The following is a 13,830-nucleotide window of genomic DNA, read 5'->3' as shown; positions in this document are numbered from 1 at the left end:
CTCTACTTAATGTTTTCTACATTTAATATGTTTTTTAACCAGAAAAGTATATGTGGATAATCGTGTGAAATGAAAGGAAAATGTGATTGCCTATTAGTTCCCTTTACTTGAAGTGCTAAGTAAATGTTGCCAAATTTTATGCAGTCTTATGTAGTGTCTAGCACATTGGTGCTATAAAAACGACTATGGAATGTATATTTTGAAAAGGACACGTTGTTTTGGAGAACATAAATTTGGAAAAGTATGCCCTCTTATCTGTAACTGTGGCTCATTGATTTAATGCCTGGAATAAAATTCACACTTGAATAGGTTTGCTCAGAGGCTAAACATATATAAAGTTGACTTGTTAACCTCGTGTTTCTGTGTTAGTGAAGATTTAAGAATTAAAAAACTCTTAAGAGGTCCTAGACTAGAAATTGTGTGTGAAACATGAATGTACAAATCCTTATTTTTGTTATTTTAAAGGATATTTAGTGATTTAAAATGTTGACTCAAGTAAAATATGCTTGTTACATTTGGAAAAACATAAGCAGAATAGAAGTTTATATGGTAAAAGTGAATTATCCCTTTCCTTCCCTCGCCCTGCCCCCCGGCCCCGCCGAGATGGAGTCTTGCTCTGTCACTCAGGCTGGAGTGCAGTGGCTCCATCTCGGCTCACTGCAACCTCCGCCTCCCGGGTTCAAGCAATTCTCTTGCCTCAGCCTTCCAAGTAGCTAGGATTACAGGTGCCCGCCACCACGCCTGGCTAATTTTTGTATTTTTAGTAGAGACGGGGTTTCACCATGTTGGCTAGGCTAGTCTTGAACTCCTGACCTCATGATCTGCCCATCGTGGTCTCCCAAAGTGGTAGGATTACAGGCATGAGCCACCGCGCCCAGCCAAATTATCCCTTTTCTCTACCACTATTCCCGCTGTTCAGATGTTACTATTGTTAACTGCTTGATGTAAAGGCTCCTAAATTCATTTCTATGCCCATGTGAACATATAAAGTAGAAGGTTTTTGTTTTTTGTTTTTTAAAACAAAGATGAGATAACATACATATAGTTCTGAACCTTGCTCTTTCATTATCATTGTACTGTGGAGATCTTTCCTTGTTAGCACTTAGAGATATATGTCTTTCTTTTTTTTTTTTTTCGAGATGGAGTTTTGCTCTTGCTGCCCAGGCTGGAGTACAGTGGTGCAATCTCGGCTCACTATAACCTCCACCTTCCGGGTTCAAGCGATTCTCCTGCCTCAGCCTCCCAAGTAGCCGGGATTACAGGCACATGCCACCACACCTGATTAATTTTTGTATTTTTAGTAGAGATGGGGTTTCACCACATTGGCCAGGCTGGTCTCGAACTCCTGACTTCATGTGATCTGCCCACCTCAGCCTCCCAAAGTGTAAGGATTACAGGCGTGAGCCACTGCGCCTGGCCACTTCTTTTTAATACTGCTACAGTATAAATCTTTTTTCTCGCCCTCCCCCCCAATGCCTTTTAGAAAATGTTTTTAACAGATTTTCTTAGCTCTGAATTTGTATTAGAATACTTCGATAAACATTTTTAACCATTGGTAATTGTATAATCATAATGGGCTTAATGTAAACTCTAAAGTGTTTTTATAAATGGCCATACCTCTTGAACTAATATTACTTCTGCGAATCTTTTCTGAGGAAACACTTCAAAATACTGGAAAAAAATCCAGAAGTCAAAAGAATTTCCTAAAAGTTAAAAATACTTCTTTTTCTCTTTATAAAGATACTACATAACCTTAGTAGAAAATTGAGTACCTGTAATAAAACATAAAGAAGCAGATTACTCCTTGAAATCCAACCATCTAGAGATAATATTTTAAAACATTTTTTGTTGAGTATATTTTCACCATTATAAATTTACACACGAATAAATTGACACTGTAGCACTGTATATTGATGTTCATCATACTGTTGAAAGTCTGACTACTGAATTTTTGGAGATAACATTATTTAAACAGTTCACTATAAAATGATATTTAAGTTGTTCTCAATTTTTTATATTGTAAATGGCAACAGTGAATATTTTTATATGTGCCTGCACAGTGTGCTTCTGTAAAACACTCCTAAAAGTAGAATTGAGGAGTATGTTTTAAAATGGTTATTTTAAACTGGAATGAGGTAATCTGTGAGTTTCAGGTTGGTAGATGAAAATACATGCTTCTTGTTAGACAATAAATTTCTCTTAAAAAATCTGAAGTATGCAGTCTCTTATTTTTTCTCTTCCCGCAAATGATACTAATTCCTTATGCATACAGATAAGAAACAAAAACTTCTTAGAGGTACTGTATAAATTGTGACCTCCAGTTCAGCTTCTTACTAAGGGTAGTACTTACTTTGTCATCTCTGGTCGACATTTGCTCAAACACTTTTAGTAATGATTATTCCATTTGTAGATAGTTATAGTTTATTGGAAAAACCTGTCCTTTTACTGAGCTGTGTTATTTCCTAATTCCCACCTATTTCTGCTCTCAGAACCACAGAAAATCAAGTCTTATGCCTCTCCCAGATGACATTTTAAAAATTATTTGACAATAGCTACAAAATCTTGATATTTCCTTCTCTTTTCTGAGAAAAAATTTTTTTTCTTTTTCCCCTAGCTACATTTATATATTGTGTTGCGATTTCTATTTCCTTTCCCAGGCTGAATTTTGTTGTGTGGTTTGGTAGCGCAAAATTAATTGAAACAATCACTTTCCCTGATACGAGTATTGTACTTCTAGAAATAAGTGCTTCTACTAGTCATACGCTGACTCATACTGAACTGAAAAGTGGTTCAGATGTTCTCTTTCCATTCCAGAGTTGTACAGTTGAGTTTTGAATCTCAAAGCAGAACTTTGCATTTCTTTTCATATAATTTAATCTTGTTTGGATTAGCTCATTGTTCTGGCTTCAGGATATCTTTTTGAATCATGATAGATTATCTCAATATTTATTGACAACTCAGTTTTGTATAACTGATTTGTGTAAAATCGGTTTTTTCAGTTATTGTGCCTCTAGTCTTTCATCTAAGTGACTGACGTTTAATAGGGTGGGGCTAACTGACGAACCTCTGAAGACTATCCATTTACTGTGGATTTTTTTTTTTAATTTCAACAAGTTGTAGTTGTCAAAATTGACTTTTTTTTTTTGGAGACGGAGTCTCGCTCTGTCGCCCAGGCTGGAGTGCAGTGGCGGGATCTCGGCTCACTGCAAGCCCCGCCTCCCGGGTTCACGCCATTCTCCTGCCTCAGCCTCTCCGAGTAGCTGGGACTACAGGCGCCCGCCACCACGCCCGGCTAATTTTTTGTATTTTTAGTAGAGACGGGGTTTCACCGTGGTCTCGATATCCTGACCTCGTGATCCGCCCGCCTCGGCCTCCCAAAGTGCTGGGATTACAAGCGTGAGCCACCGCGCCCGGCCCAAAATTGACTTTTTATTTTCCCTTGTGAAAATCCAAGCAGTTTTTGCTTATCTTTAGTATTCTAGCACCACACTTCTTTCTCCTTATGGTTAGAAAAGTACACTCTGGAGCCACATTCCTGGGTTCTAATCCTGCCTCTGTCATTTATTAGCTGTTTGGCCTTGGGCAAGTCACTTCTATGAAATCTGAGTTTCTTTCATGTGTAAAATGAGGATCATAATAGTACTTATTTTGTGGGGTTATGAGGATCAAATGAGTTAGTATACATAAAGCATTAGAATAGGGCCTGGCACATAGGAGTGTTAAATGTTATATAAGTGTACTATTATTGTACTCAGATTTTTTTCTGTGCTCTGCAATCAGATCTCAAATTCTTTGAATTCCCAGGGTTAATTGGTCTGGTCCAGCAATTCTGGACTTTTTGAAGCAGCTGTAGTCTCACTTCCCATGTCCTCATATTTTTGAGCTTCAAAGCTCTTTAATATTTCATCTGATAGAGTTACTTGAAGAAAGATTTTAATGTCCTTTTTATTATAAAAGAATTAGTGCTTATTAAAGGCAGTTTGGAAAATACAGAAAAAAGTGAAAGGAAAAACAAAATTTTGCCACCCAAATACAGCCACTAACTTCTTAGTACATTTTCTTTTCCTCCCACCATATAGTAGATGTAATCACATCACAAGTATTTTTTGTATTTTACTTCTAACTTAGTATGATATTGGGAGTTTTTAAACTATATAGTCTTTGTTTTTAAGAAGTGATTTTAATGGTTGCATAACATTTTATTGAGTGAATTGTAATCATTTCCCAGTTGTTGACCTTTTAGGTAATCGCTTTTTCCACTGTTTTGAATCACACTCTGATGAGCTTCTTTATATTTAAAGCTTTTTAAGAATTTATCATTAGGATAAAGTCTGAAAGTTGAATTCTGAGATTAGAAGCCATAAACATTTTTAAGATGCAAAGATTATTTTTATTGATAGATTTGACCAAAATAACGTAAGAGATAGTTTTTTTCTGTCTTTTTAGTAATTCCATCAGTTATTTATTCTTCATCTCTGAATTATATAGCTTGAAGTTTCTTTTTGTCTTAATTTGCTTTTTTTTTTTTTTTTTTGGCAAGGTTCATGTCAAACTTGACTTTTAGCTTCTTGGTCTTATGTTAATTAAGGTCTTTGTGCTCAGATTTGTTCCGGATTATGTGTTCCCTCTGTGTTTTATAAATGTTCTATTAAAATATGAGTTTCTGTGTAGGCTATGCTGGTTTCTTTTGATGCTTCTTAAGCTCTAGGGTCATTTAACTTTAGTGTAGGAAGAACTGAGGAGGGTATCCTGGCTAATTCTTCTGTTTCGAAGTCCTGCTGTTTGTTCCTCTAATAATATTTTTTTCAGGCACACTTCTTCAGCTGGTGCATCATAACTCTGGATTAGGTTCTAATCATCTGTTGCCTAGATTATTTCAGCAGGGTCACACTTCAGCTGGCTGCTTTCTAACTTTTACAGAGTTATTTTCCCAGTAACAAGCATATTTTATAAGCTGAAATAGAATCTTTTAACCTGATTCTTTTTGGAAAGCTTTCCTTTTCTTGTTTTTTTTTTTTTTTCTTTCAGTTTCTTTTCTAAACATTGATCAACAGAGAAAACTGTAGGAATTCCATAAGATTAGACTCTTAATTTAAATCCATGGTTTATGCTTTGAATATTTTATCTCAAGCATTTTTGTGTATAAGATGGGTTTTGAACTATGTATCTTTTGTTAAACAACTATTTAATATCACTACATGAGATTTCAAATGCCTAGTATTTCAAAACTTGGGTTCTCTAAACGAGGAGAATCTAGGCACGTTTCTTTGGCACCATCAACCTTCATCTTTTCTGTGCTATGTCCAGAGCATTCCTGCTGTATAGACACTTAACAGATTTTGTGTAATTGTATGTTCATTTTCATATATATAGATTTTACAGCTGTGTCTTTCATTTATTTAAGATCTGGACGTTGGTGGTTGGCTACGTGCTGACTGTTTCATTCAAGTGGAATGCAAGCACTGAACGCTACTTGAGAGCAGTTTCAATTCCTGTCTGGATTATATTGCTTTTTCATTTAGGTGGGTTCCTTCTTTTTTTTTTTAAAGTCTAGCCTAAGGTCAGCAGAGGCTGACTGTGTGAATGAAAGTGAGTTTTTTGTAGTGTTATATGTTGCATTTAACATTCTTTAATCTTTAGAAAATGTTATGCTTTAATCTTTCATTAAATTTTAATGAAAATGATGTGCTTTAAAATGTCTTTAATTATGTTCATTTTCCAAAAGGTCCTTTTAAAAGTCAGTACATCTTAAAAAGTAGAGCACCCTTGGATTCTCATATCATTTCTGAGTGTCATACTTAGGGGAAGATGTAGATAAGCAGTCAATGATAAGAAGTGCTCAGAATCATGTGTGAGAACCAGTTAAAGGAACTAGAGATGTTTACTCTGGATAAGAGGAGGGAACTGGGGCTCTAGGGTGGAAAGGAGATAGAGGTAAGGAGGATATAAGACATGAAAGCCTATTTCTAATATTTGAAGGACTGCCCTGTGAAAGAGTGCTTTAAACAGATCTCTATAACCATGAGGGAGAGATGTCAGAGTCGGGAGTAGCTTCAGAGAGACAAATCTGTTTTCCACATAAGGATGATTCATGTCAGAGCTGCCCAGAGTAATGGGTTCCCTGTTATGTTAGCTGGGTGACTGCTCAGATGTTGATTTTTCAGTGTGGTACTTATGATTGAGACTTTCATCTCCCAAGTTTGAGCCAGTGGAAACACTAAGTTCTAATTTAACAACACAATTCAGTAACCCAGAGCAGTAGATAGCCTTAGTTTCCAGAGCTACTACTTACTGTTAAAAATAAAATAAAAAACAGCAATGTCTCTGTCTTTGTTTGATGTCAAACAAAGCATTATTCTCTAGCTTTGTTGAGTCGGAATGATAGAGGAATTTATCTGCAAGAACCTGTATGTCAGATATGACTCATTTTGAACTCGGGGAAGGCAGAGGAGGGAGGCAGGCAGGCAGGGATGTTTATGAGGTTCTAGGTGGACTCAGGGAAATGGTTATGGGTAGGGACCTGTTTCTTGGTGACTTGTAAACTTTTTTTTTTTTTTTTTTGAGACAGCATCTCACTCCATCGCCCAGGCTGGAGTGCAGTGGTGTGATCTTGGCTCACTGCAGCCTCCACCTCGTGGGTTCAAGCAATTCTCCTGCCTCAGCCCCCCCAAGTAGCTGGGATTACAGGCATGTACCACCACACCTGGCTAATTTTTTTTTTTGTATTTTTAGTAGAGATGGGATTTCACCATGATGGCCAGGCTGGTCTCGAACTCCCAACCTCAAATTAGCCACCTGCCTCAGCCCCCCAAAGTGCCGGGATTACAGGTGTGAGCCACTGCGCCCAGCCAACTTGTAAACATTTTTGCATTATACACTGAGGAGGAGACATTGACGGTTTTGCTGTGCTCTTTTGGGCCATTCTCTTTCTTGAGAAAGTTCACAACCAGTGGTATTTTCAAGAAACCAAGTCAGACTTTATGACTTTGAGATCTATGCCTAATTCTGGTCATTCTGGGGTGAAGTAGATGGTTTGAGTTCGGAATGGTTTTAGACCTTTGATATGCATTACAATAGACTCTCTTTAATAGAACCCCATTAAAGGTAGGCCGGCATATACCCTATCCATTTGACTAGGGGCCTCTGGGAGCAGGGATGAACTTAATTTTGAGAAATCTTGAAGTTTATCTAATGGACTTCAATTTTTTTTTTTTTGCCTGATAAGTAATTCTGTAACTAACATATATACCAGATTGTTCTGTCAAACTGCAAAACTGAGTTTTGTAAAAACAAGTACTAGGTTTTTATTTCACTAAAAATGTTAATTCTTAATAATTTGCAGCATCCCTGGCTGGCTCATGGAGAATTCCAGTATTCCTGGTTATTGTTTTCCTGATGTCTGTGGGTACCCTCTATGAAAAACAGAATGGAAAAGAGTCTTCTGGTAAGAAATAGGGCATTCTATTAATACTACTCTTTGAAGTATTTTGGAGAGTAGCTTTTTAAAAAATGCTATGATGAAACAGCTTTGAATCTATTTAAAAACCTATGGTGGTTTCTGAGTGGAAAATAAATTGTTTAAAATATTTTAGGTTGTTAGACCATGATTTGTTTTGGTATTATTTTATTGAGGCATGTATAACTTAAAGTTAACCATAAGCCATTGTATTTTAATTTTATTAAAATATTCTTATTTTATAAAATAAAATATTCTTATTTTATTTTATAAAATATTCTTATTTTATTTTATAAAATATTCTTATTTTATTTTATAAAATATTCTTATTTTATTTTATAAAATATTCTTATTTTATTTTATAAAATATTCTTATTTTATTTTATAAAATAAAATATTCTTATTTTATTTTTATAAAATAAAATATTCTTATTTTATTTTTATAAAATAAGAATATTCTTATTTTATTTTTATAAAATAAGAATATTTTTATTTTATTTTTTAGTGACAAGGTCTTGCTCTGTTGCCCAGGCTGGAGTGCAGTGGCACAATCATAGCTCACTGTAACCTTGAACTCCTGGGCTCAGGGGTTTTCCAACCTTACCCCCCCGAGTAGTAGGGCTACAGGTGCAGTAATCATGTAAAAATGGCCTACAGGCCGTGCGCAGTGGCTCACGTCTGTAATCCCAGCACTTCGGGAGGCTGAGGTGAGTGGATCACGAGGTCAGGAGTTTGAGACCAGCCTGGCCAATGTGGTGAAACCCCGTCTCTACTAAAAATACAAAAATTAGCCGGGCATGGTTGGCGTGTGCCTGTAGTCCCAGCTACTCGGGAGGCTGAGGCAGAAGAATTCCTTGAACCCAGGAGGTGGAGGTTGCAGTGAGCCGAGATTGCGCCACTGCACTCCAGCCTGGCAACAGAGTGAGACTCCGTCTCAAAAAAAAAACAAAAAAACAGGCATACAGTATAGCACAATGTTGTGCAACCATGACCTCTATCTAGTTCCAAGACATTTTCATTACCTCAGAAAGAAACCCTGTACATATATCAGTACTTCATTCCTTTTTATGGCTGAACAATATTCCATGGTAAGAGCACACCACATTTTGTTTATCTACTCATCAGTTGATGGATATTTGGGTTATTTCTACCATTTGTCTATTGTGAATAGTGCCGCTATGAACTTGTGCGCAAGTATTTATTTGAATACACATTTTCAGTTCTTTATTTACCTATGAATAGAATTACTGGGTCATATGGTAATTCTGTGTTTAATTTTTTAAGGAACTGCCAAACTGTTTTCCACAGCAGATGTACCATTCAGATTTCTGCCAGCAGTGTATGAGGATTCTAATTTCTTTGCATCCTTGCCAGCACCTATTATTTTCCACTTTTTGATAATGGCCAGTCTAGTGGGTGTGAAGTGGTATCTCATTATGGTTTTCATTTGCATTTCCCTAATGACTAATGATGTTGAGCATCTTTTCATTTGCCTTTTGGCCATTTGTTTCTCTTTGGAGAAATGTCTATTCAAATTGTTTCCCCTTTAAAAAAAATTAATTGTTTGCCTTTTTGTTGTTGCCTTTTAAGAATTCTTTACATATTCTAGATACTAGACCCTTATCAAATATATGATTTGTAAATATTCCATTGGTGGGTTGTATTTTTACTCTCTTGATAGTCTCTTTTGATGCAAAGAAATTTTTTTGATGAAGTCCAGTTTATCCACTTTTTCTTTTATTGCCTGTGTTTTTGATGTCATCTGACAAACAATTGCCAAATCCAAGGTTGTGAATACTTACCCTTAAGTTTCCTTTTAAGAATTTTGTACTTTTGTCTCTTATATTTAGGTCATTGATCTGTTTTGAAATAATTTTTGTACATGTTGTGAGGTAAGAGTCCAACCTCATTCTTTTGCCTGTGTATATTCAGTCCTCCCAGCACTGTTGAAGATGGCCTTGGCACCCTTGTCAGAAATCAGCTGACCATATGTATATGGGTTTATTTCTGCCCTTTCTGTTGTGTTTCACTGATCAGTATGTCTCTTCTTATGTCAGTTAACACATTCTTTTGATTACTGTAGTTTTGAAATTGAGAAGTGTGAGTTCTCCAACTCTGTTCTTCCTTTTCAAAATTATTTTGACTGTTTTGGGGTCCCTTGCATTTCCATATTTATGATCAGCTTTTCTGTTTTTACAAAAAAGCCTATTGGGATTTTGATAGGGATTACATTCAATCTAGAGATCACTTGGGCGGGGGGAGCATTGCCATCTTTACAATATAAAAAGACAAAACCACAAAAACCTTACAATTTATCAATTTATGAGCGTGGGATGCATTTCCATTTATTTCGTTACTCTTTAATTTTTTAGTGTTTTTTTTATTTTAAATTTTAATTTTTGTGGCTACATAGTAGGTGTATGGGGTACATGGGTTGTTTTGACATAGGCATGTAATGTGTAATAATCACATCAAGTAAAATGGGGTATCCATCCCCTCAAGTATTTATCCTTTGTTATAAACAATCCAATTGTACTCTTAGTTATTTTAAAATATACAATTTATTTTAAAATATACAATTAAATTATTGACTATAGTCACCCTGTTATGCTATCAAATACTTGTGTAGGTCTTACTCTTTTTAATTTTTTTTTTCTTTTTTTGAGATGGAGTCTCGTTCTGTTGGCCAGGCTGGAGTGCAGTGGCACGATCTCAGCTCACTGCAGCCTCCACTTCCTGGGTTCAAGTGATTCTCCTGCCCCAGCCTCCCGAGTAGCTGGGAGTACAGGCACCCGCCATCATGCTTGGCTAATGTTTGTATTGTTGTAGAGATGGGGTTTCACCATGTTGGCCAGGCTGGTCTCAAATTCCTGATCTCCGGTGGTCCGCCTGCCTTGGCCTCCCAAAGTCCTGGGATTACAGGCATGAGCCACCATACCCTGTCCATTCTTTTTAACTTTTTGGTACCTATTAATAACCACTTCCAGCTTCCCCCTCCCCTCCCACTATCCTTCCCAGTCTCTGGTAACCATCCCTCTGCTCTCTGAGTTCAATTGTTTTGATTTTTGGATCCCACAAATAAGTGAGAACATGAGGTGTTTGTCTTTCTGTGCCTAGTTTATTTCACTTAGCTTATATGGCCTGCAGTTCCATCCATGCTGTTGCAAATGACAGGATCTCATTCTTTTTTTTTTTTTTTTTGGCTGAGTAGTACTCCATTGTGTATAAGTACCACATGTTCTTTATCCATTTATCTGATGGACACTTAGATTTCTTCCAAATTTTGGCTACTGTGAACAGTGCTGCAGCAAACATGGGAGTCAGCAGTGTTTTGCAGTTTTCTTTGTGTATGTCTTAGATGTTTAATTTATTCCTTATTCTTTTTGATACTATTATGTGGAATTGTTTTCTTAATTTTCCTTTTGGATGGTTTACTGCTGCTGGGTAGAAATACAACAGATTTTTTGCTTGTTGGTCTTGTATCCTGCAGCTTTGCTGAACTTATTAGCTTCAGTAGTTTCTTTGGTATATTCTTTAGGATTTTGCATATATAAGGTCAGTAATCTGCAATAGGGATGGTTTGACTTCTTCCTTTCTAATTTGCATACCTGTAATTTATTTTTCTTGCCTGATTGCTCTGGTTGGAATTTCTAGTACAAAGTTGAATAGACCATGTGCTTTCAAAGATTATTTTGAGGTACCCTGGCTTTGAGTGACCTATATCTGCAAATAGTTTGTTAAAGGTAGAGGTCTCTAATGAGTTGTAAGTGGGGAGGTTGTCAGGATATAGTAGTGGTCCTCAAATCATCAGACCAGACTTCTGGTTACCCAGCTGTGTGGAAGCAGCTGTGACTGGAGAGGTAAATCTGAACACAAAGCTTCTACAGTTGACCAATACTTTGCTCCTTGCTTCTTTCTGATAGCTGTAATAAACTCCAAGAGCAGATTACTAGCTGCAGTATGTTTTAAAAAGAATTAATTTCTCAGATAATACATGTGTTTCAGTAAAGTTAGGAAATACAGAGAAACAAAAGGAAGAAACTAAAAATCACTCAAAATCTCACTGTCTACAGATTATACCAAAATGTTAACTAGTAGTTGTTTTGCCTTTAGACTTTTAAAAACACAAAAAAACTAGATCACAGTGAACATTCTCTTTTGTAACCCACATTTTAAACTTAATTATGTCACGAGTAACTTTCTATGTCAATGAATACACTTATACAGCATTATTTTTAACATCTTCATTTTATTCTAATCATGAGGCTGTTTGTGGCACTCTGGTGTATTTGTACAGGTACCTTGTAAAAGTTTTTAAAAATTAATTTGCTTTTTATTATTTTATTTGATAAATGAGTAATATCTAACAATTGTAAGCCATATTTTTATTTGTAAATATATATTTAGAATTTTAAAATTCCTGAAACAAAGTAACCATAACTATGTATCTCTCTGACAGTGGAAAATAGGGAAGATTTTATTTTATTTTATTTTATTTTATTTCATAGTTTGGTGTCTAAATTTTCATTGTTCAGCCTGTTTTCCTGGTTATAATCTGTTAGACTCTGTGGTTATATATCTGACTAGTGGAAGTAAATTTCCTGTTTTGGCAACTGCTATAGAAAGCTTGGCAGTTTTGACTTGTTTCTCTGGTTAGTTTTATCTCCTTTGTTTTTGTTCACCTAATAGCAAGTGACTCAGAGAGCTCTGCTTACCCTTTACCCCTGACGCCAGAGTGGTTTCCCCTTTTGACTGCTTTTGTCCAGGGCCAAGTAAGTAATTGTTATAAGAATATAAGTAATGCAAGTCTAAACCAAAGGTTGCAGTTGGATTTTCTCTATGGTGTAAATTCTAGTCATCTCATGACAGCAGCCTAGAAAACTGTAAGGATAAGACTTCTAAGACCAATTTTTGAGCAAGGGGAAAAAGACCATGGTCGATTATGAATACCAGCCATAAACTTAGAATAGTGATGTGCTGATATGGAAGCCAGATTGCTGTTATTTGTATTACAGGCTATGACAAGGAAGGAAATCACAGACACACAGAATAAATGTTGAATACAGATTTGGAAATCTTGGTTTTATTTATTTTGTTTTACTCTCATTTCAACCTGTGTCAAGATAGGTGATTATTGATCTAGAATCCCTTTCTGGACTTCTAGTCTAAATAATCCTCATCATAAAATAAATCTTTTAAATGTTTCTTTTTCCTTAATTTCTGAGTATTTTTTTCTTCTTGCCCCGAAGAACATCGTTTCTTTTTAAGAATCAGAACTCAAGTCATCTGGTGTGTAATGGACAGCCCTTCTCTTGTACTTAGAGTCAGTTTCCTGCCGTAGATGTCACTGTAATATAGGTAGGTACGGGAATGCTTTAGTATATACTGCCACAACAGTGTGTGCATCGGCTCTTTCATTGTCATTTCCAGTGTCCCGTTGTATCACTTGCTCTTGTTTTCCAGTCACTTGTGTGGGTATCTTTCTCTGTGTCTTCTGAGCTTTGAAGGTTTTGTGCTGTGGTTCACTAGACTCACAGAATTAGTCCTGGATTTCATCAGAATTCAAAGCCTGAGTTTGGTTCCTAGACCCAGAGTACTCTTTTATTTATTTATTATTATTTTATTTTGTTTTTAGAGACTAAGACTCACTCTGTTGCCTAGTCTGGAGTGCAGTGGTGGTGTGACCATAGCTCACTGCAGCTTGAACTCCTGGGCTCAAGCAGTGCTCCCACCTCAGCCTCAGAAAACTCTTCTTGTGGATCATTGCTGAGTTAGTGTCAGTGGTTTCTTCTGAACCCAAGGGTCTTACTCAGTGGTTTTCTCTTAGACCTGAGAAGTTCTAACATAGTATTTCCCAAAAGCTTAAGATAATAAGGGAAAAATACTTAAGTGCCTGTCATCAGCCAAGAACTTTTAAGTGCTTTTAAATGTGCTATCTTTTGAAATCCACAAGCAAACAAAACAGAACCCAAACAAATAAATCTTTTTAAGATAGATGGTATCTTCATTTACAGATGAAGATACTTCTAGAGATTAACTGACTAGCCTGCAATCACACAGGTGACTAGTGGAGCTAAGATTTACACTTAGGTCCTTGGCCAGGCATAATGGCTCATGCTGTAATTCCAGCATTTTATGAGGCCAAGGCGGGAGGATTGCCTGAGCCCAGGAGTTCAAGACTAGCCTGGCCTGGGAAAGATAGTGAGACCCTGTCTCTACAGAAAATAAATAAATAAAAATAAAATAAAAATTAGCTGGGTGTGGTAGTGTGCATCTATAGTCCCAGCTACTGGGAGGGCTGAAGCTGGAGGATTGTTTGAGCCCAGGAGGTCAAGGCTGCAGTGGGTAGTAATCATGCCACTGTACTCCAACCT

The 13,830-nt window shown here is 36.4% G+C and overlaps 1 protein-coding gene across 2 annotated transcripts in view; it reads left to right on the top strand.

Annotated features, from left to right (window-relative positions):
* The window catches only part of TMEM245 (transmembrane protein 245), a 112,258-nt gene that overhangs the window by 6,321 nt on the left and 92,107 nt on the right, over positions 1-13,830 (top strand). For both annotated transcript variants that reach the window (XM_032164815.2, XM_032164816.2), the window contains exons 2-3: positions 5,405-5,522; positions 7,343-7,444. In XM_032164815.2, the coding sequence (XP_032020706.1) occupies positions 5,405-5,522; positions 7,343-7,444 (220 nt within the window). The remainder of the gene's footprint in view (positions 1-5,404; positions 5,523-7,342; positions 7,445-13,830) is intronic.

The sequence above is a fragment of the Hylobates moloch genome, unplaced genomic scaffold (assembly GCF_009828535.3).
Source record: "Hylobates moloch isolate HMO894 unplaced genomic scaffold, HMol_V3 SCAFFOLD_10, whole genome shotgun sequence".
NCBI lineage: Eukaryota > Metazoa > Chordata > Mammalia > Primates > Hylobatidae > Hylobates > Hylobates moloch.
The sequence above is the reverse complement of the archived record's forward strand: the minus strand, read 5'-3'. Positions and strand labels throughout refer to the sequence as shown.